Below are 22,393 nucleotides of genomic sequence, written 5' to 3'. Positions count from 1 at the left end.
TAGAGGGGATCTCATCACACTCTTCCTCAGCCGAGAAGTGATCTACCCAAGACAAGGGCAACATTTGCATGTAAAGTCAGAAGTTTCACACCATCCTTTGAAAGAAAACTTTCGTTGCAAAGATCTTGCAAAGTTTGTGCGAAACTCGGGGTCTGTGAATTTATGCAATGACAAAAGCAGTTGATGTGGATTCCTTTTTTGTGTGTGCAGATTAGCATGAATTATTTTTTTGTGGGGGTGGGGGAGGGGGTGCTATGGATTAGGTTATGGATTTTCACCTTGAGGGGGAAAAAGAATAAAGGGGCTGATGATTCATCAGCTGGAAAAATTACCACACTTTATCAGGGCATAAAGTAAAGAAAAAGAAATTGAATAAGAAAAGAAAACTAAAGAAAGGACAGACAACAAATGAATGATTTAAAACTTGACAAAAAGCAGGGAAATTTAAAGGATTAAAGGATCTGTAATTTCAGTAACAGTATCTCATCACTCACTCACACAAAATACACTCACACATATCCATGATACTTAAATTTAAATTTTAATAAGATTTATATCTTTTTTTCTTCAGGGCAGTCACATATACTTTTGAAAGGATGGCAAGAAAGACTAATAACATTTTCTTAAAGGATCCTGTATATATTTTCATGTTCTTCCGACCCTGTCAGGTTCGTATCTGGGAAACACACTTGTCCATTGAAATGCTGGGCAACTCACCAGCATGTGATAAAGAATGTTTCAGGTAAATACTGTGACAGCTGAGAAAGGCATGACAGCCGAGTGCAGTGGTAAGTGCACTGGATCTCTGTGAGGGTCTGTGGTTGAATCCCAGCAGCATTTGTGGGCAAGTGGTGCAGATTGTGACCCTCACCACTGACAATATTGGTCCATACCTGCTTTTTTCTTCACCTTTTCCAAATGAATATGCATGCAAAAGATTAAAAACATGTATTCTGAAGATCTCACAATCCATGTAAGTGTTTGGTGGATTATAATTTATAAATTTATAAGGAATGTGAAAATTTTTCCAGCTGGCGTTAGTGTGTAAAACAACTGGGATGGCAGAAAACTGGGGTAAAAAGGTCCAACATGTTACAGTGCTTTTGTACACTTGGTGCACACTCGACTCCTAAAACACACATGCCCATGCTCACTGACAGTGTAAACATACACAATGCATTTCCAGAGTGATAGTAAGACATTCCTCTCACTGAAATACTTTGCCCCCACAATCACCCATGCTCATCATATTAAAGGATTAGGAAGACTGATGGAGAAAAAAAAAGGGGGGAAAAAAGCCACAATCGCTGCAACTGCCAACTAGTTGTGATATGTGTACACTTCATCCATATAGTCACACTACAGAATTGTAAAAGAAATGCACATGTCCAAGAAAGCAAAAAGACAAACTTCCAAGAAAGACTTAATAAATAACAATATTAGTACATTACTTTATAACACTGATCACAGGGGCCAACAGGAAGTTACATCAATGAGAATCAATAGTGCGAAGGGTACTGACAACACATCTTGACTTCCTTCATGCTGTTTCAGATTCGTTCAACCAAGTCCCCTCCAAACCTGGCTCATCACAAAACAAACGTCAAAAATAGGAATGTCAATGGTGTTTGAGCTGCTTACATCTCCTATGCACAAACTGGCACCACGTTCACCAACATTTCCTTGCACACTGCACAGTGACACAGCCACAAAACAAATATCAAAATCACCAAGACTTGAACTCATGGAAGCAACTAAGCAAGTAAACAGCATCTGATTACTAAAAGCACAGAACAAAGACATAATACCTGGAAGCAGCTCAAGAAGAAAAAAAAACAACATGTCAATCTTGGCACAAGATATTCTACTGTAGCTGCAGCATAAAAACCAGTTCCTGGAGAAATCGAGTATCTCTCGCTTTCAGTCCATAGAATTTCTCTATGTTGACTGTATGTGTTTCAGTGAAAAACAAACCACAACTTAAGAGCATGAATCAATGTATATGATGCAAGATGCAGCTGCACTGGCATGCTCATTTCCTTGGGGTCATCACAGTCAGTAACAAGGTTGTCAAACCATATGTCCATCTTTCCAGTCCAAGTCAGAGTACTTCACAGGTATGGAAAGTTTGTACCTGATGTATCGGAAACGATGCCTAAAATTCCATAACTCACCAAGTAAAAGTGCACAGAACACGCACGTTATCATTTGTACACACACACACACACTCACACATAAATACTGTATGCTTTAAATCTTAGAGTTTGATATGTATCTTATTGCATGAGAAGTTTCTGAATCATTCACTGGTCAATAGTCAAACCTGTTTTTGAAGAAGAAAAGAACAAAATGCTGCATTTGTTCAGGAGCTTGAATCAACTCCAGGTGTTTTCCAACTGACTGTTTTTCATGAGTTGTCTGATTTATGTCGTCTACTGGAATCTGTCCTCCAAAATGCAAGAAATTACTGTGCAGTCAGACACAGACATTCCCTGTACAATAAATACTGGAAAAAGAAAATGACTTTATAAAGTTAGGCAGCAAAAACATAATTTACTGGGCTTTTACAAACTGTGTGTTGTGTGAGCACACACACCCTGTGTGTGTGTGTGTGTGTGTGTGCGTGCGCACGCTGTATTACTAAACTGATAGCATGTGGACATGATATATACATTCAGAAGTAAAATTTTAAAATCAGAATTAAAAAAAAAATCATTCATGTGTAGAAAATATATTATCACAGAAAGTTAGTTGTGGCTCTTTTTCTTTTAACACAATCAGTGGATATTTCACACGCACACACACACATACACACATAAACATGCGCACACACACTGAGGAATATATAGCCAATACAAACATGACGTTAAAAAAAAAAGAAAAAAAAAGAACTTGCTTTCTACTTGCTGACTTTGTCACTAAATGCTGCAAGTCATGCACTCTATTCATGCAGTATCTTAATCTACATTATAAAAAAACACTTCCCAAAACAAAACTATATACATAATAACAATAATGAAAATAGAAACATTAACCATTGAACAGTTGCGTAATAATGATGCACAGAGTATAATGTCAGTAAATGTAATGATTCAGATCAGTGGGGATATGTCCCATTGAAGTTAGTTGTCCAACGAACCTTCTTTTCTGTGAAATCATTCTTGCCTGGGGCTACACTTGTGTTAGTTTTCATGTCATTGAAAGCTATCACCATAACTTTCTACTTGAACTGTTAAAGTAATGTTTGTCACCACAACACTCTTCTTGATCTGTTAAAGCTTTGTCTGGAAACTATTTGGTGGGAGGAAATCACTTTTTTTTTTCTTAAGACCTGTTCTTGGATTGTGTGTGTGTGTGTGTGTGTGTGTGTGTGTGTGTGCATTTTGTTTGATAAGTCACTTAGATTTGTTGATTTTTTGTGGCTGTTGTTGTTGGTCAGTTTATGTTTTTATCTGTTCAAAGATTTGGTTTTTTTTTGTGTTTTCTTATTTGTTTGTTTTCCTGCGTTTTAGTAAAGAATATGCCAAAACTTTATTACACGGTTTGTGCCCAGTTTACGTCTCCTAAAGGACACTGGCTGCATCATGGAGATCTTTGAAGCCACATGATACTTGTCTTCAGTCACCGTTCATCGTTCCTCTTCCAAGATTATAATTTCAGTCCCTGATTGATCCTCACACAGTTTTAGTCAACAAATTCTTTTTAATTTTTTTTTCTTTTTCTTTTTGTATGGTAGAAAAGGTGGGGGCAGGGATGTGTGGGTGGTGGCAGTTTTGTTGCTTCTATCCAGGATACTTTCAGTGTTTGTCATCTGTCCTATGATGGCTTAAGTCTTCACTTTTTGTCCATGTGTGTGTGTGTGTGTGTGTGTGCTGATTGTTCATGATGGTGCTGACCTGTGACTTGTCATATCAGGTCAAACTCCTGCCTGGAGGAAGGTTGGGATGGTGGTGGTAGGCTGTCTTCAGGATGTTCGGGGTCTGTCAGATGTCTGCATTTGCTCCAGACAACATTCTGTTGTCATGTGTTTGGCCTGGATCACTGTTTCAGTTTTTGTTTTGTGTGTGTGTGCATGTGTATGTGTGTGTGTGTGCGCGCCTCTCTCTCAGTTGCTCTCTCTCATGACTATGCCATTATCATTTAGTATTGTGTAGCACAGACCCTAATTAGGGCAGGGACTAATGAACAAAAAATAAATAAAACACCAGTGCATATCTATTATCCTTAAAAACAAAGACTTTTGTCTTGTCTTGTCTCTCTCTCTCTCCCATGCCCCATTACTTAGCTTCCATAAAGATATATCAAGCCACTCTCTCCCCCACACCCACACTCCACCCCCTTTTCACAAGCCCCTACATGATTTTAGGCTTGCTTTCTACACAGCTTTGTTGTAAGTCTTAAGTCACAGTAACATGTCATATTAATGTGACCTGTGAACAATATTGACTGGAATGTCTGGACAAAGTAATACCTTTCAAGTCAGCAACTTTGTCAGGAGCTGTCATAAAAAAAATAAAAAAATAAAAACTACCACTGTGAACACCAGGTAACTCTGACTGGAATGTCAGGGCAAAGAACTTCCTGCACAACTTCAATTTGTTGTTATTCTGAAGTCAGCAGCTGTTGTATAACTGCGATGAGAGGACAATGCTGACTGCAATGGATGGACAAAGAAAGAATGTTCTGGATCACTTTGCTGTTATTTTCAAGCCAACATCTGTCAAATTATTGTGGCCTGTGGATGATGCTGGATGGAATGTCTGGACAAAGACCTCACACATTTAGTTGGAGGTGTTAAGAACCCAGCAGAACCACAAAACATTATTTGGGGAAGAGATGCTTGGATGCACAAAGTCCGACACCCCTCTCCCCAACCCTCACCTTTCAATTTTTTTTCTTTTCTTTTCTTTTCTTTTTCCTCTCTCCTCTCGTCACGCCAGGAACACTGTTCACTCAGGACTGACATTTGCCACTGATGCCTGTCCTCTCCCCATTTCCTGACAAACCTTCCTCCCCCCTTCCCACCACACACACTGACTGCTGTCAGCGTTCCCACAGATAATGCACAATGATAGAAACGGTGCCTTCTCCTTTCCTGAACATAGACTGGTGGAAATAGACTTTTTTTTTTTTAATTGTCATATGATTTAGTTTTCTTATCATATTGTATCATTTTTAAGTCCCAAAACATTTCTCTTTGTGGAATTTGTGCGGATCTCCCTGAGGAGAGCGTGTCTCTACAGGGCATCACCACCTACATATTTTTTCCTTTTTTTTTTTTTTTTTTTTTTGCTGCCCCACCATCTGCGCCGTTTCAGTGGCATTACTCCCACGCCACTCATTCGTTTTTTTGTCTGGAAGTGTATTTGTTCTATTGAAGTGAATTTTTCTACATAAGTTTTCCAGGGACAAGCCTTTTGTTGCTGTGGTTTCTTTTAAGTGCGCTGAGTGTGTGCTACACACAGAAACTCAATTTATCATCTCATCTAAATGACTAGCATCCAGACCATCACTCAATGTCCAGAAGAGCAGGAGAAAGTACTGCTGAGAGTGGGATTCAATACCATGTGCTCAGATTCTCTCGCTTCCTAGGCAGATGTGGTGTAACCACTAGGTCACTACACTTCCCCTGTCAGTGTACCAAATGTTGACATTCCACCTCCCATCACCAGTAACTTGCATGAAAACAACAACAAATTAAAAAAAAAACATACAACCTCTGTATCCTTTTCTCATAGAAAGAATTGCTTTCCTTTACACTCCTCCTTCCCCTCCTCCTCTCCCCCCCCCCACCCCCTTTTTTTCCTTCCCCTACCCTGTGTCTGCCCATCCTCAAGGCCTGACCAGCATGCTGGGTGTACACACAGGTCAGGCATCTCTCTTTGGTGTTGTTTGTTTTTCTGATGCCATGGCGGAAGGCATTTAGATCAGTCTGCATGCTTTGACACTCTTTGAAACTGGAACTGTATCTGGCCTCCTGTTTTACTTGTAGCTTTGTGTTCCTCCAGATGTTTTCTTGATAGTTAACCAGAAATAAGGAACGTCTCCAGCGACACGCAATAAGAACTCCACCTGCTCAAATGTGATTCAGTCAAGCGGAGGTGGGTATCGGGGGGTGTGGCGGGAAGGGAGTGGGGGGGGGTGGGGGGGGGCAGGTGAAAGCGTCACTGTTTTTCTTTGGCAGAAAACGAGTCCAGGCCTGTGACAGTGATGGCGATGTCATGACAGTGGATGAGCTGGGGTGCCGGCCGGGGTGATGTCATGACATGGCAGTCATTGTCATTGGACGGTGCACACGCTGCTGTTCTTGTGCCCCTTGTTCACCTGGGCCTGGGCCCTCCTCTTGTTGGCTGTGGAGTAACCACAGAGAAAATCAACACTGCTCAATGGCAGGGTTATCAAACAGTTATATGTAGGGGTGTAAATCCGTCAAATCATTTCACAGTTAAAGAAATGTCCCATTGCTATACAGATAGATATAGATAGATAGATAGATAGATAGATAGATATAAAGAGATACATATATATCTGTACGACGCACACACATAAACAGACATACACACATTTATGTGTCTTTAAAATGACACATACATAAGACCAGCACAAACATCTCTCCCTCTTCTCTCAATATGTAAGCTCTAAAACAACAGCAGCAGCACCACACACAACAACAACAACACCTCCACCCCTGCCCCACCACACACACACACAGAAAACCTACAAGGACTTTCCAACAACTTTCCTGTATCTAAAAACACAGCAATTCTCTCTGATCCATGCAACCCTGCTAAGACACGACCGGTACCATTCCACTCACGATGACGCACAAAAGCCATGCCACACAGGGCCGACGTACATACCTTCCACGTAGATGTCACGATCAAAATGCCCTGCACACAGCTGGATACTGCAACACAGGAAAACAGGTGCTCTCCACACAGCAAGAACTTTGACTGATGGATGACTGTTTATTTCTTTATAATCGTGATGGTAGTAATAACATTAACCCCTAGGCTGCCTGCATGACGAGATAACTCGTCATGGCAAGCATGTATGCTTCGCTGCCTGCATGACGAGATAACTCGTCATCGAAATATGCTGACTTTTCCCTGGTTTGCATTCATTTCCTTGGCAAAAATAGTGGTAGCTTTAGCCTGGGGAATCTCTCTAGATTCTATTCATAGCTAGAAACCCCATCTACGTCATGAAGCAGTCCTTTATTTGAACGTTTTGGTTGGGTCACTGTCCAAGTGTTTGCCTGACTTCTCTCCTCGCTCGCTCAACAAAATGTCGGACTGACGCCGTGCTCAAGACATGCGATCGTGACGAACTAAATCAACCATGATTTCTTTCTTTACCTGATGCTCAGAAAGAATTGAAGCGTAAATTCGAAGGAGAAGATAGAGATGAACATTTATAGGACGATCTGATAGAAAATAAAGGGAGCAATCAAGAGAGTGGCCAAGATGCGACTGTCAGTGAGTGATGTCAGCTGTACAGATGTTAGCAGACGACAGATGACCGAATTAGCAGCAGAGCGATATTCTTGGCACGCAGCCAACGCGGTCTGATGAGAACTGAATCAAGTGACCAAGTGACCGTGTGAGAGGGGTGAGGAGGGGGGGGGGGTGGAGGAGACTGAGGGGGTGTGGCCTCACATCCATCTTATCACTTGGAGAAGTCAAAATGTATTGTGTATCTATCTCTTAAAAAAATATATATATTGTGGTTGTTCTAGTATGATTTTGTGTTTGCAGATATCCATTTGTCCAGAAAATATGATGTTTTTGTGCAAATTACCTGACTAATGTTTGTAATGAACAAGTTGAAAATGTGACAAAAAACAAAACATTGATTTCAAAACAACAGCATGTCACTAAAAATATATAAAATGGGAAAACAGCATGTGTTTTGTATTCTTTATTCATTTACCTTTCAGAAAATATATACTTTTATGGGTCTTTCTCCAATAACAAAGAGCACAGAATTTTTGGAAAATTTATACCCGTCTTTTGTGAAAAAACCCTGGCAAATAGATTTCACTTAAATCTTATTTTCCTGGCAGCGAAAGGGTTAATGATGATGATGATAATAATAATAATAACAAGAACAACAGCAACAGCAACAACAACAATAATAATAATAATGAAAACGGTACATTTTCATACTGCCCTCAACCAGCTCAAAGTGCATTATAATAATGCATCAGACACAAACCACACACACACACACACACATGAATAGGAGAAATAGATGTGGACCTACAGAATACTGCCAGAGGAATGGAGTGCCTTAACCATGGAGAGACGGCTTAACAAGGAATGTTTCCAGATGTGTTTTAAGGGATGAACCAAGGGACTGTCACAGATTTTCAACAGCAGTGAATTCCAGGTTTGTGCGCAAAAGATGATTTAATCAGCAGAGGAACCCTGAGACCTTGAAGGAACCATGCCTGCTCAAAGGTTCAGGAATATACTGAGGTGTGGTTCCAGATTTAAAAAAACCCCAAAAACCCCATAAATGCCCAGACATGTGTGCTCAAAACACACACACACACACACACACACACACACACACACACGCAATTGCTTGAACTGTACCCTTACTTCATTAATAAGTTGCCCAGATGTTTGTCTGCAGTCATGTCATTTCCCTAAATTCTTAGTAATAGTAGTAGCATTGTTGTTGCTATCATCATCATCATCATCATCATTATTATTATTATTATTATTATTGTTATTATTATTACTATTATTATTATTATTATAATTTAATAGTTTATTCTGATAAAGTGTGGTGGCTGTCATTCGGATGAGAAGATATGTACACAAATATAATCTCATTCATGCAATCAAAGCCAGACTAGTGCACCATGTTATACGGCAGGTCAAGCATCTGCCAAACAGATGTGGTGTAGCATGCATGGATTTGTCTGAACGCAGTGTCACCTCCTTGAGGAACTGAAACTGAAGACTGAGATCACTCACTTGTCTCGTCCGGGGCGGAGCGAGGCCTCGAAGAAAGCGTAGACGGCGCGGTGATCCGACACCTTGATGTTCATCACTGCGTCGTAGTGGAGGCAGCTGACCTGGTTCTTCTTCCGCGTGCGCCACAGTATCCGGTCCTGCCACACCCCACAACTTCTTTCTTACTTTTGTGTTTGTCTGTTTGGCCCATTCACTTTTCTCAGTTCGCATCTCAAAATTATGACAAGAATTTTGTTGTTGTTGCTGTTGTTGCTGCTGTTATCATTGGACTGCTAAGGTGACTCTGCGGTGTTGATTTACATTGTTATTTTCTTACCCAGACTTATGTTCCAAATGTCTCTTCATTGTTAATCACCATAATGTAAAAAAAAAAAATTGTAAGAAAGATTTTTTTACCTTTACACGTGCACTCACACACACACTCACACACACACACACAACACACACACAACACACACACTGCTTTTTATCATTCAGTCCCACACCTTGTGATCTGTCCTTTGTGAACTGAACAATTCATAAAAAAAGATAAAAACAACAACAACAACAAACACACAAAAAAGTGGCAGGTGCTGAGGACAGACACCTTGAGTGCTTCCAGTCATAATACTGTGCCAGGACTGGCAGGCAGTGTGCAGTTCATCCAGCACAGCCAGTGGATAGAGCTGCTTGTTCCAGAGTGATGAGGTGTTTCACAACCAACAGTTTCTCTCACAGTATTCCACATCAATACACCTTACACCTTAAGGCAGTCAGCACCTGCTCTGCAAACCACCACCCTCTTCTGATGGTGGCCCAGTGGTAATGTTCCAGACTATGAAGTGAGTCCCTGGGTCTGAGTCCCATTTACGGACAGGGACTTTTACTTCGCTCATCAACTAGACCTTCAATTGTGGTCTGGGTGCCAGTTTTCCAGATGCTACAATAAAGAGAGGTCCTGTGTGCAGCATGCACTTGGCGTGTGCAAAAGACCCCACAGCAACTAAAAGGTTGTCCCTGGCAAAATAGAACAATCCACTCTGATGAAAACAATTGTAGAAAGAAAATAAATTATGGGTTGTGCTGTACTGTGACAACCTACTCTCCCAAGGGAGAGCAAACCAAATTTCACACAGAGAAATCTGTTGTGACAAAAAAATGCAATACAATACAGTCATACAATAAGTCTACTGAGGCAGAATGTATATTCAAAACAACTCTACCTGTATCAGTGATGTATACCTTCCGCAGCTACCAAAAATGTTAGTTCAGAACTGAAAAGGTGGGGTTACAAAATGGAACAACAACAACAAAAGTCAACACCAACAGATACATAAAGAAAGAAACGCACAGTGTAAGATGGTATCCTCATTTTGGAAGACGAGTCGTATTTATCAGAGTTGATGTCAAACTTGAAGGTTGGCTGAAAATTGATCCTCCCTTCCTGAAAGCCCTCAAAGATTTTTCCTGAAAAAAGAGAAAAGGTCATGCACATAAAAAAAAATTGCACAAAAATACTTTGTTGTTTCAAAGAGACACTTTTCAATTTGCAGTCCACTATGTGATGTCACCATCTCACATCATCATGTGATTGTGCACACACACACACACACACACACACACACACACACACACACACACACACACAGAGTCTGATCACAACTCAGGTCAGACACAGATGCTGGCTCAGCTCTCTCCAGTGTTGGAATATACTTCAACCAAAAAAAATGAAACCATCAAAAACAAAAAAAAATTCAAACATATGGAAGTTGTGTGCAAAATAGCAAAAACAGAAGAGAGAAGTAAGATTTAAAAAAAAAAAAACTCATCAAAGGAAAAACTATGTAAGATGTGTATATTGTGAAAATGGGACTTGCGTGACGTTATCACCAGATGGTGAGTGCAGGTAGACTTCAACACCCAGGAACAGTAGGTCTGAATGAATCTTTCATCTGCTTTCAAGTAGCAGGACAATATATACACATCTACTGCTTGAAATGATGCTGGAGTATAAGTCCTGCTGTTACATCTAAACATTTTCAGAACACAGGTAAAATTATATCATCATCTTCTTTAAGTGGGACAGACTTGTCCTGACACCAAAATACTTTGTTGTTTCAAAGAGACATGTTTCAACTTGCTGTCTACTGTGTGATATCACCACCTCACATCCTCATATGAATGTGAATGAAAATGCACACACACATATGCACACAAACATACATACATGCTCACATTAACATACAGGAAATACACACTGCCTCCCCCATTAACATATACACAAGAGACACACACACACACGCAAACAAACACACACACACACACACAACAACCCCCCATCACCTTCAGTGATGTACTTGGAGAGCTGGTCGGCGCCCAGCAGCTCCTCAAAGTGGGGGATGTCATCCGAGTCCGTCATCTGGGACACCTTGCCCTCCACTGCCACACGCCGCCGCTCCAGGCGAAAGTTGAGGTCCCCGCACCAGAACACGCAGTCAAAGCGCGCCGTCACGTCAGCTGCCACACCACATCACCACCACACATCACCGCACAGATGATACATGTCAAGTAGAAAGCAAAGTTTACGCTTATCCTTTAAAAAAAACACCGTATATCAGTAAACATAAAAATGATGATTTTACCAGAGTGGAGAGAACAGAGAGAGACAGAGAGAGAGAGAGTGAAAGAAGAAGGAGACAGACAGACAGGCAAAGGGAGAATGAGAGAGACACACAGACTGACAGAGACAGACAAAGAGAGGGAGAAAGAGAGACAGGCAGACAGACACACTGACGGACAGACAGAGACAGAACTCAAAATGTTTCTTATTCAAGGATTAAGATTTTAGGCATGGCCTATTCTTCAGACAGGGAGAATAGGAGAGACAGACAGAGAGAGTGAGAGTGAGTGGGAGACAGGCAGAGACAGGCAAACAGACAGACACACAGATAGACAAATGAGGCACACACACACACACACACACACACACACACACACACACACACACACAAACACACTCTCTCTCTCTCACACACATACACATATAATGAGGTGCACAAAGAACAAGACCACCAACAACAGTGTTGGCTAGGCAGGCAGGCAGGCAGGCAGGCTGGACTCATTCTTTACCCTTTGTCACAAGGTTGAATTCAGGCAGCTCTCCCCAGGGACGGTGTATCCCTACAGTGGAACACCACCCTTTTTTTCTCTCCTGCATGCAAGTGATCTTGTTTTCTTATCAAAGTAGTTTTCGCTACACAATTTTGCCACAGACAACTTTTTTTGTAACTGTGAGTTCTCTTACATGCGCCAAGTAGTGCATGTTACAAAAACGGGACCTTGGTTTACGGTCTCATCCGAATGACCAGCATCCAGATCACCACTCAAGGTCAAGTGGATGGGGAGGAAATACTGGCGTAAGTGGGATTCGATCCCATGCTCTCAGATTCTCTCGCTTCCAGGGCCGATGCGTAACCACTGGGCCAGCACTCACGCTGTTTGATGGCCGGGTGGACGTGTTTGTCGGTCACAGGGCGAGGCAGTCGCAGCTCCCGGGTCACTCTGTGGTAGTCCAACAGACGGTTCTTGTTCTTGCTGGAGCTCCGGTCCGCTGTTTGTGAATCAACATAGACAGATAGACACATGGATAATAGTGAGGTTATGTTACACACACACTGTCTGCGTATATCGTTTGTTTATATTGGGTTCAGCCTACTCTCTCTCTCTTTCATTCTCAGATACATGTTCACATAGATAAACACTCTCATCTGCATTACTGGTTATATCGGATTCTGTTTACTCTCTCTCACACATATATGCTCTCACATCCACACACACACATGATCACAAATGATCAAACACACACACACACACACACACACACACACACTGTCTGCATAATATCAGGTTCAGCTACTCACATACACACACTCTTGACATGCTCACACACACACACACATACACACACACACACATCGTACACGCTCACACACACATCTAATATCAAAACATGTGAACAGACACAAAATGAAAGTACTACTACAACAAATACACAAGTGTGTACACACACGCATGCAAGCCTAATGTGATGGAAGTGTTGAGCATTATATATGAGTTTCGTGTCTGTATGTGTGTGTGTGTGTGTGTGTGTGTGTGGGATGGTGGTGGGTGGGGTGGGGTGGGTGTTTGTGTATGTGGGGTGGGGTGTGGGGAAGGTGTGTGTGTGTGTGTGTGTGTGTGTGTGTGTGTGTGTAAGTGTGTGTGCATGTGCAGGTGTGTGTGTGGGGGGTGGGGCGGTTGGGGGGCTGCATGTCTTTGTGCGTGTGTGTGACCGTTTGTGTGAGTGTGTGCATTGTGAGGGTGAGTGTGTGTGTGGGTGTGTGTGTATGAGTGTGTATGTGTGTATGCGTGTGCGCACACGCGTTTGCTTGCGAGCGTGCGTGCTTGTGTGCGTGTGTGAGACTTGCCACACAGACAGAACCAACAACCCCACTCACAGGTGAGATGGCAGTTGATGAAGAGGAAGGAGGTTCCAAACAAACTGAAGCAAATTCCAATGGCCCCTTTGGTCTTCACCATGGCAACGGCCCGCAGGGACACCACGTCATCCTCTGGCACTGTCCACACATTGACGCTGTGCATTTTACATTTTAGATTTCACAGAGCGCATTACGTAAATACTTCAGAAATGTCATAATGGTGTGTGTGTGTGTGTGTGTGTGTGTGTGTGTATGTGTGTGTGTGCATATGAGTGTGTGTGTGTGTGTGTGTGTGTGTGTGTGTGTGTGTGTGTGTGTGTGTGTGTGTGTGTGTGTGATTTCATTGTAATATTTCTGAGTTCAGCTGATAGACTTTTCATCAAAAATTGTAAAATTTTCCTTAAAAAAAATGGAGAGAATTTCTTCCAGCTAAAGAGGGTTATTAACTCCTAGGCTGCCTATATGACGCGATAACTCGTCATCGCAAGTATGTACGCTTCGCTGCCACAATGACGAGATAACTCATCATCGAAATATTCTGATTTTTCCCTGATTTGCATTCAGTTCGCTGACAAAAATAGTGGTAGATTTAGCTTGGGGAATCTTTCCAGATTCTATTGATAGCTAGAAACACCATCTACGTCATGAGGCAGTCCTTTATTTGAATGTTTTGGTTGTGTTACTGTAGCAGTGTTTGCCTGGCTCCTCTCCTTGCTCACTCAACAAAATGTTGGACTGACGCCCTGCTCAAGACATGCGATCGTGGTGAACTAAATCAACCAAGATTGCTTTCTTGAGCTGATGCTCAGAAAGAACTAAAGTGTAATTTTGAAGGAGAAGATAGTGGTGAACATTTATAGGACGATTTGATAGAAAATAAAGGGAGTAATCAAGAGAGTGGCCAAGATACGACTATCAATAAGTGATGCCGGCTGTAGAGGTGTAGCAGACGACAGAAAGTGACCAAATTTTTATCAGGACACAGTGTGAGTGATATTCTTGGCACTCAGCCAACGCGGTCTGATGAGAAGTGGATAAAGTTACCATGTGATAGGGGTGAAGAGGAGTGGGGGGGGGTGGAGACTGAGGGGGCATGGCCTCACATCCATATTATCACTTGGAGAAGTCACAATGCATTGTGTATCTATCTCTTTTTAATTTTTTTTTCACTGTGGTTGTCCTAGTATGATTTTGTGTGTGTAGATATCCATTTGTCCAGAAAATATGATATTTTAGTGCAAATTACCAACTAATGTCTGTAATGAACAAGTTGAAAATGTGACAGAAAACAAAACACTGATTTCAAAACAACAGCATGTCACTAAAAATATATAAAATGGGAAAACGTCATGTGTTTTGTATTCTTTATTCATTTACCTTTCAGAAATGTATACTTTTACGAGTTTTTCTCCAATAACAAAGAGCACAGAATTTTTTGAAAATTTATATCAGTTTTCTGTGAAAAGACCATGGTAAACAGATTTTACTTAAATCTTATTTTCCTGGCAGTGAAAGGGTTAATATAAAAATTATCATTATCATTCTTAACAATTATAATCATCATCATAATGATTAAAGGCAGACCAGAACAGAACCAGATGAGGTCTCGGCGCACGAACACGGCCAGGTGAAGGGAGCCATAGGACACAGCGTGGAACAAGACGTGGGAGGGACCCAGTGTCTCCTGAAGCTGTACCTCCCACTCCTTCCTGCAACATCAACACCATGGGATGGGATGTTAGGTGGTGGGATGGGATGGGATGACATGTGATGTGATGGGATGGGATGGGATGGGATTGGATGACATGTGATGTGATGGGATTGGATGGGATGGGATTGGATGACATGTGATGTGATGTGATGGGATGGGATGGGATTGGATGGGATGGGATGACATGTGATGTGATGGGATGGGATGGGATGACATGTGATGTGATGTGATGTGATGACATGTGATGTGATGGGATGGGATGGGATGACATGTGATGTGATGTGATGTGATGACATGTGATGTGATGTGATGACATGTGATGTGATGGGATGGGATTGGATGACATGTGATGTGATGTGATGGGATGGGATGTTAGGTGGTGGGATGTGATGACATGTGATGTGATGGGATGACATGTGATGTGATGTGATGACATGTGATGTGATGTGATGGGATGGGATGTTAGGTGGTGGGATGTGATGTGATGACATGTGATGTGATGGGATGGGATGTTAGGTGGTGGGATGTGATATGTGATGTGATGGGATGGGATGTTAGGTGGTGGGATGTGATATGTGATGTGATGGGATGGGATGTTAGGTGGTGGGATGTGATATGTGATGTGATGGGATGACATGTGATGTGATGGGATGGGATTGGATGACATGTGATGTGATGGGATGGGATGTTAGGTGGTGGGATGTGGTGTGATGACATGTGATGTGATGGGATGGGATGTTAGGTGGTGGGATGTGATGTGATGACATGTGATATGATGGGATGGGATTGGATGACATGTGATGTGATGTGATGTGATGTGATGACATATGATGTGATGTGATGGGATGACATGTGATGTGATGTGATGTGATGACATGTGATGTGATGGGATGGGATGTGATGTGATGACATGTGATGTGATGTGATGTGATGTGATGTGATGGGATGGGATGACATGTGATGTGATGTGATGACATGTGATGTGATGTGATGTGATGTGATGGGATGGGATGACATGTGATGTGATGTGATGACATGTGATGTGATGTGATGTGATGACATGTGATGTGATGTGATGACATGTGATGTGATGTGATGTGATGGGATGTGATGGGATGACATGTGATGTGATGTGATGTGATGTGATGTGATGACATGTGATGGGTTGTGATGACATGTGGTGTGATGATGTGTGATGTGATGTGATGACATGTGATGTGATGTGATGACATGTGATGTGATGTGATGTGATGGGATGGGATGGGATGGGATGACATGTGATGGGTTGTGATGACATGTGATGTGATGACGTGTGATGTGATGTGATGACATGTGATGGGTTGTGATGACATGTGATGTGATGATGTGTGATGGGATGTGATGACATGTGATGGGTTGTGATGACATGTGATGTGATGATGTGTGATGGGTTGTGATGACATGTGATGTGATGACGTGTGATGTGATGTGATGACATGTGATGGGATGGGATGGGATTTGATGTGATGTGATGTGGTTTGATGTGATGTGATGGGATGGCATGTGATGACAAGTGATATGGTGTGATGTAATGTGATAACATGTGATGTCATGTTTTGCAATATTATGTGATATGATTTGATGTGATAACTTGATCTGATGTGATAATGTGATGTCATGTGGGAGCACACACATGCATACACATTTTCATTCTACATCCCTCCCCTCAACCCCTTCCCATACAATCTAATTTCAACACCCCCTTTCTCCCACAATTCAATTTCAACACCAGGACCCCACCCCAACACACAGAAATTCAATGCACACACACACACCTTTCATTCCAACACATACACATTCAACACACACACACATTTGCTTCACCACACATAAACACTCATACATTTAACTTCAATGCACACACACACACACACACACACACATTTAACACAGACTCATGCTCTGTGCTCTACCGTCACATTCCCAAGCCCACACCCCTCTTCCCCTTATTTCCCAATGACAGCCACCACCACCACTATCATCACTACCAAGAAAGGGCTTACCTGTTGATTTCATTCTCCTGTGTGCCCACAACGTACACATCCTGGACGTACTCACACGTCTCAGGCAGAATGAAGTCATTTACTGATGCTGACAAATTCTGGAAACACAGAAAATGCGGCTCTGTCAAGTTTACAACAGGTTACCCCCAAACCAGAGAATAGTTGCCAAAATGACAGGAAGAAATAGTACACATGAAACACAGCAAGTGAGACCTAGTATGAGTTTGACATATACTAGATATGCTTCACATTGTTCGCGACGTCTCGTCAACAGACTCTGCTAGAGTGAATGACTCAGCTCTGAAGAACGTTAAGACAATGCCAGGAACTTTTTTTTTCCCTGTTTTTCTTTTTTTGATAGGTAATCAGTCATTTTTATCATCAGGGATGACTGGACTAAGTCTATCTTTCTTTTTGTTGTGTGTGAAGTGGTTCATGTGTATTGTGCTCTTGCCTGCTTGTGTGTTTTCACATGTGGCTTTTCTCCTCTGTGTTTTCTCTCGCTGTGTCATTAGTTCTTACTAAATCATGACCAGTTTCAATACTTGAAATTTTTTTTGTTAGCTGCTCGATATAATAATCACACCTTGAGCTCATTCATATTCCAGGAGCCGACAAAGACGTGAATCCTGCGGTCAGGGAAATAGCGCTCCAGCTCCTCTACCCCCAGAATGGACATGGCACCAGAACTCACACTGCCTTGGAGGTAACTTCTGCAACAGGACAACACACCACAGGCATAACAAGAGAAGGAATTAATAAAAGTAAAAATTGTCACCATCGTCACTTTGCTGTCACAAAATGCTGCATTACATATGTTGGTAACACTCTTTCCCTGAATTTGGGAACATGCCTTTGTTTTGTTTAGGTAAAGGTGAGGGAAAAAAAATGCGAAGAAAGAAAAGAAAGAAAGAAAAAGAAGGGAAGGGCAACAGTGCCTGATATTCCTTGTCTGCTAGAAGGAAAGAAATCTGAGTCTGACATAAATTTCTGTTTGTGGAAAACATTTTCAAAAAGAAACAAAGATGGAAAACAAGAAAGAAAAAAATGAAGGAAAGAAAGACACAGACATTAAGAAAGACAGAAAGAAAGAAAGGAAATAATAAATGACATATGGTACCTGTTACTGTTATACTTTGATACTTCCTTGAAACTGAAAATGTTGCACACTGACATGACACATGACGGTCAGGCATCAGCTTTTTCTTTTTGACTCACTTGTTCGGTTGTGTGTGTGTGTGTGTGTGTGTGTGCATGTGTGTGTGTCTGTATGTCTGTGTGTCCGTGGTAAACTTTAACACTACCATTTTCTCTGGAAATACTTTGTCTGTTTACACCCACTTTGGCTTAAAAACTGAAGGAAAAAAAATCTTCACAGTCATACCAATAAAAGTTTGTAAGTCTCCCAAATTAAACTGTTTTTCTTGTATCATTAAGGGTTTATTTCGTTGAGGCCATTTCCGGGATTCCAAAAACACCATAAAACCGCATCCCAGTTGCAGTAGCGTTGGCGATGCTTCGTGAGTGACGGAATCATTGATGTATTTACTGCATATGAATCTTTTAAAGTGGATACTCAATCACTTAGAATGAACATAAAAGAAAAATTGAATCGACCATGTCGTACTTTCCTGGCGGGTGTAACTAAACTTGTACATCTATATAGATCCAGAGAAAAACGGCTAAATGTTGCAGTGTGATTGCAGCGATAGCCACATCTCCTTTACCGGGGGAATTTTAAGAATTCGTAATTGCCCTTAAAGAATTTTTAAATGCCTGAGATACACCAAAATGATATGATTTAAACAGCGTTATCACTTGGAATATCACAATCGATTTATCACCCTTAAAAAAACTTGCTTAAATGTTTATTTTTTAACATTATTCATGGATCCGCAATGGTGTAGTCAGTAAGACAATTCCTTCCCACCCGAATATGCCATGTTCAAATCTGCACTCGGCCTTTTTTTTTTTTTTTTTTTTTTAACCTGAAGCTTTTTAATAACAAATACAGAACACACTTTAACGATTAATTTTTTTTTTTTTAAGTGTATCACAAGTGAGTCTTGAAGGCCTTGCCTCTCTTGTCTTTTTTTGTCAAAGTAGATGTGGCGTAACAAATATGTAGATCAGTGCACAAGCTTTGACACCTTCAAACTTAGATTGCTACACACTGACACAGCACACTGACTGTATCAAAGAGAAGGACATGGTCATCCCACAAGTGTGACACCCACCTGGACCGTGCCTCTCTGGTGGTGATGACCGGCATGACACTGGTGGACGTCAGAGAAATGTTGTCGGATCCCAACCGCGTCTGGCTGCCGTTGTGCCCCGCCATCAGCATCCCATCGGACACACGCTTGTTCAGGCGGCCCATCATGCTGGAGCTTTCCCGCCGGTAGCTGGGGTCTGCCTTGTAGGCTGTCCTCAGCCCGTGTGATGACACGTCTGCCTCCAGAGGGGGGGGCTGGTGTTTGGGGTGGATGGGTGCCAGTCTTGCTGAGCGAGAGGTGTTGGAGAGGGTGGACTCAGCCAGGTGTGAGCCAAAGGAGCTGTGGCGGAGGGCGGGAGGGCTGTCCTTGGTGCTGTCCACCTCCATGAGCCGCTGGTAATGCTGGTGCAGCTGGTCTATCGTTCCATTGGCTGCGTCTTCCACCTCACCCCCGTCCACCGAAGACTTGACTGGAGATACCTTGGGTGATTGTTTATGGTTGGTGTGCACTTCTTCAGATGTCATGCTGTGTTGTGAATGGCCCTTAATGTGATTGTTGTGGGTTTCATTGCTGCCTTCAGAGTGTCGTTTCGGGCCTACCTCTGGTTCATCTCCTGATAACGCTGCTTCATGATTCCTTTTCTCCCTTTTCACAACTGCTGTCCTTGGTGTTCGAGGTGTTGAGGGGGGCTTAGGAATAAAAGGGCCTTGCAGTTTCCCATCCGCATTCTCAGGCTGTTCAGCCGCCATTCTCATATTGCGGAAACGGTAAATAGTGGAATCTGTTGGTCCTGACCTGTTAGAAGCTGGGGGGTCACTGGGAACATCACCCTGTCCATCACTCTTTCCCCTCACACTTTGCACATTGTCAGAACCAACCTCTGAATGCATTGTTGTGGAGTTTCGTCGAGGTCTGGGCTGGGGTTTGCCCTTGGAGTCGGAAGTGGAGGCTGATTTGCATGGCACACAGTGTGACCCACTTGACCTCTTGCTCTCCACTATCACCTGGGGCTCCAGAGGGACAGCACTTCTGGGGACAGCACTGCCTCCTTGAAGAGACACTCGGGAACCATACTCACTGTCTACATCTGACCCCCCCACTCGTTTCTTACGTTCTACCAGTTTGGTTAAGGCACTCTTTTTCTTGGCCTTGCCTCGAACTGGACTGTCTGGTTCATTTTCAGCTGCCATGGTGAAGCCAGAACCTGTAAAGCAGGCCCCTCACTTGTCTGCTCTCACTCTGAAACCTAAGACACAGTGCTGCCCATCCAGACTTCAGTTACCCCACTGTTCAGAAATGGAACAATTAAACTGCACACAAAAAGGAATCCTAGGATTTCATGACTGACACTGTAACAGGGATGTTTCTGGCTCACTTTGTCCAAGTGTTGGTCCTTCTTCATCTTGAGCAATCTGCAAAGTAATGAGTATGGTGAGAAACATGCAGTGCACTGTGTACCTCACATAAATGGTGTTTTGTTTTCATTCCTTAAAATATTCATTTATTGACTGCAGTATGGAATGCTTGATATCAAGGTGAAATAAGAAGATGAAGAGAGCTCTTCAAACACCAGTAATCTGAGAAAGAAGTGGGAACTTGGGAAAGAGAAGGGGTGGTTGAGAGGTGACACAGAGACAGGTGGTCCATCTCCTCTACGGTTTCTACACATTTTATCCCCTGAAATGTCAGCCAATAACTTTTTGTTCAGCAAGGAAAATCTGGATTTTCCTAAATTTGGTGATCTGTGATGAGCAAAATCAAACCCTGAGGACAACACAAGGTTAAAACTGAATTATTTTCTGACAAGACATCCTACTTATTTTTTTTTCCTCCACAAGGTTTCTCCATCCACAATTGGTAATTTCATAGTAAAACTACTGCCTCTGTAATTGCTCAGAGGGAAGAATCAAGTGGACAGTACTTGATAATCAAATTATTTCATGAACACCTGTATGCACACACACCATATATAAACTCACAAGCATGCAAGAACACACACACACACACACACACACACACACACACACACACACACTGATATGTTCATGCACACTCATACAAACTCAAAAATATGCCTTCCCAATACTTGCATGCAAAAGCATATTCACACACACACACACACACACACACACACACACACACACATTCTTTATGCTGAACATACTGAATGGTAAAACAGAGATGAACAATGAAGAAAAGGAGTTGGTGTGGGAGGGGGCCAGACGGGTGGGGTTGGGGAGCAGATTACAACATGCACAAACACAGACATAGATGATACATGCACAGACACAGACACAGACACAAGCACACACTGAGAGCATGCATTAACGTGTGAAGCATATGAAATCACAAAACATTGTAGGATGCTTCAATCGTTTACATAGTCAAAATCGGCAGTTTAGCCTAATCTGATTTTGTTCTTTAGGAAAGTCAAACTTATAAAGTCAAGCATATTACACAATCACAAAACAGAAAACAAAGTCAAGAACGCATTGCAGTGCTGACAAATGATTCTGCAAAATACTCTGATTTTTCAGAATAAGAAAAAAAAAGGACAAAGAGAACAGCGCATACCAACAGATTATCGACTCGAAAACTCTCATTGGAGCAAACGGGATAGCAATGTCAAAACAAGAGAGACTCAAAACTCGTGCGAAACATCATTGTGTTCTCAGTCGTTGAGGTAAACTAATCGGAATGCCGACACAAATGCGCATGCGTCAAAGAACGAAAATATCAGATCCCCGTCGTAATAAAAACAACAACATTGAAACATAAAATGAGTAACGAGAGTAACTTAGCATATTGGATTAGATGAAGGAGCCTTGGATTATATGTTCCATAGAATTTTAATGATGTCATTCCCACATATTTTTTTACGACTTTACTCACCGTGTTTTGACACTGTGTTTAACCATGTTTTGGTTAATGTTTTGTGCATTTAAGAGTTGCCTTTACCAAATACGAAAGAAAATATTTG

At 42.0% G+C, this 22,393-nt stretch overlaps 1 protein-coding gene across 1 annotated transcript; it reads right to left on the bottom strand.

Annotated features, from left to right (window-relative positions):
• Positions 1–1,335: 1,335 nt before the first annotated feature.
• On the bottom strand, positions 1,336–22,102 carry LOC143289841 (phosphatidylinositol polyphosphate 5-phosphatase type IV-like). The gene is made up of 12 exons (XM_076599025.1): positions 21,988–22,102; positions 19,435–20,825; positions 17,784–17,910; positions 17,198–17,295; positions 15,029–15,153; positions 13,463–13,582; positions 12,460–12,576; positions 11,310–11,483; positions 10,318–10,433; positions 8,988–9,124; positions 6,861–6,907; positions 1,336–6,350 (listed from the first exon to the last, which is right to left on the bottom strand). The coding sequence occupies exons 2-12, from the start codon at positions 20,601–20,603 to the stop codon at positions 6,280–6,282; spliced, it is 2,301 nt and encodes a 766-aa protein (XP_076455140.1). The 5' UTR covers positions 20,604–20,825; positions 21,988–22,102; the 3' UTR covers positions 1,336–6,279.
• Between the last annotated feature and the right edge of the window lie 291 nt (positions 22,103–22,393).

This window comes from Babylonia areolata, chromosome 14, assembly GCF_041734735.1.
Source record: "Babylonia areolata isolate BAREFJ2019XMU chromosome 14, ASM4173473v1, whole genome shotgun sequence".
Lineage (NCBI taxonomy): Eukaryota > Metazoa > Mollusca > Gastropoda > Neogastropoda > Buccinidae > Babylonia > Babylonia areolata.
This window is presented reverse-complemented; position numbering and strand designations above follow the sequence as displayed.

Bases quoted from the DNA above. Each gene is read 5' to 3' on its own strand.
- LOC143289841 (XM_076599025.1), bottom strand. From the start codon at position 20,603: ATGGCAGCTGAAAATGAACCAGACAGTCCAGTTCGAGGCAAGGCCAAG. The intron at 11,484-12,459 runs GTGAGTGCTGGC...GTGGTGTGGCAG, and splicing joins CCACCCGGCCATCAAACAGC to CTGACGTGACGGCGCGCTTT. The intron at 9,125-10,317 runs GTGCGTTTCTTT...GGGGTGTGGCAG, and splicing joins TGAGGATACCATCTTACACT to GACCGGATACTGTGGCGCAC.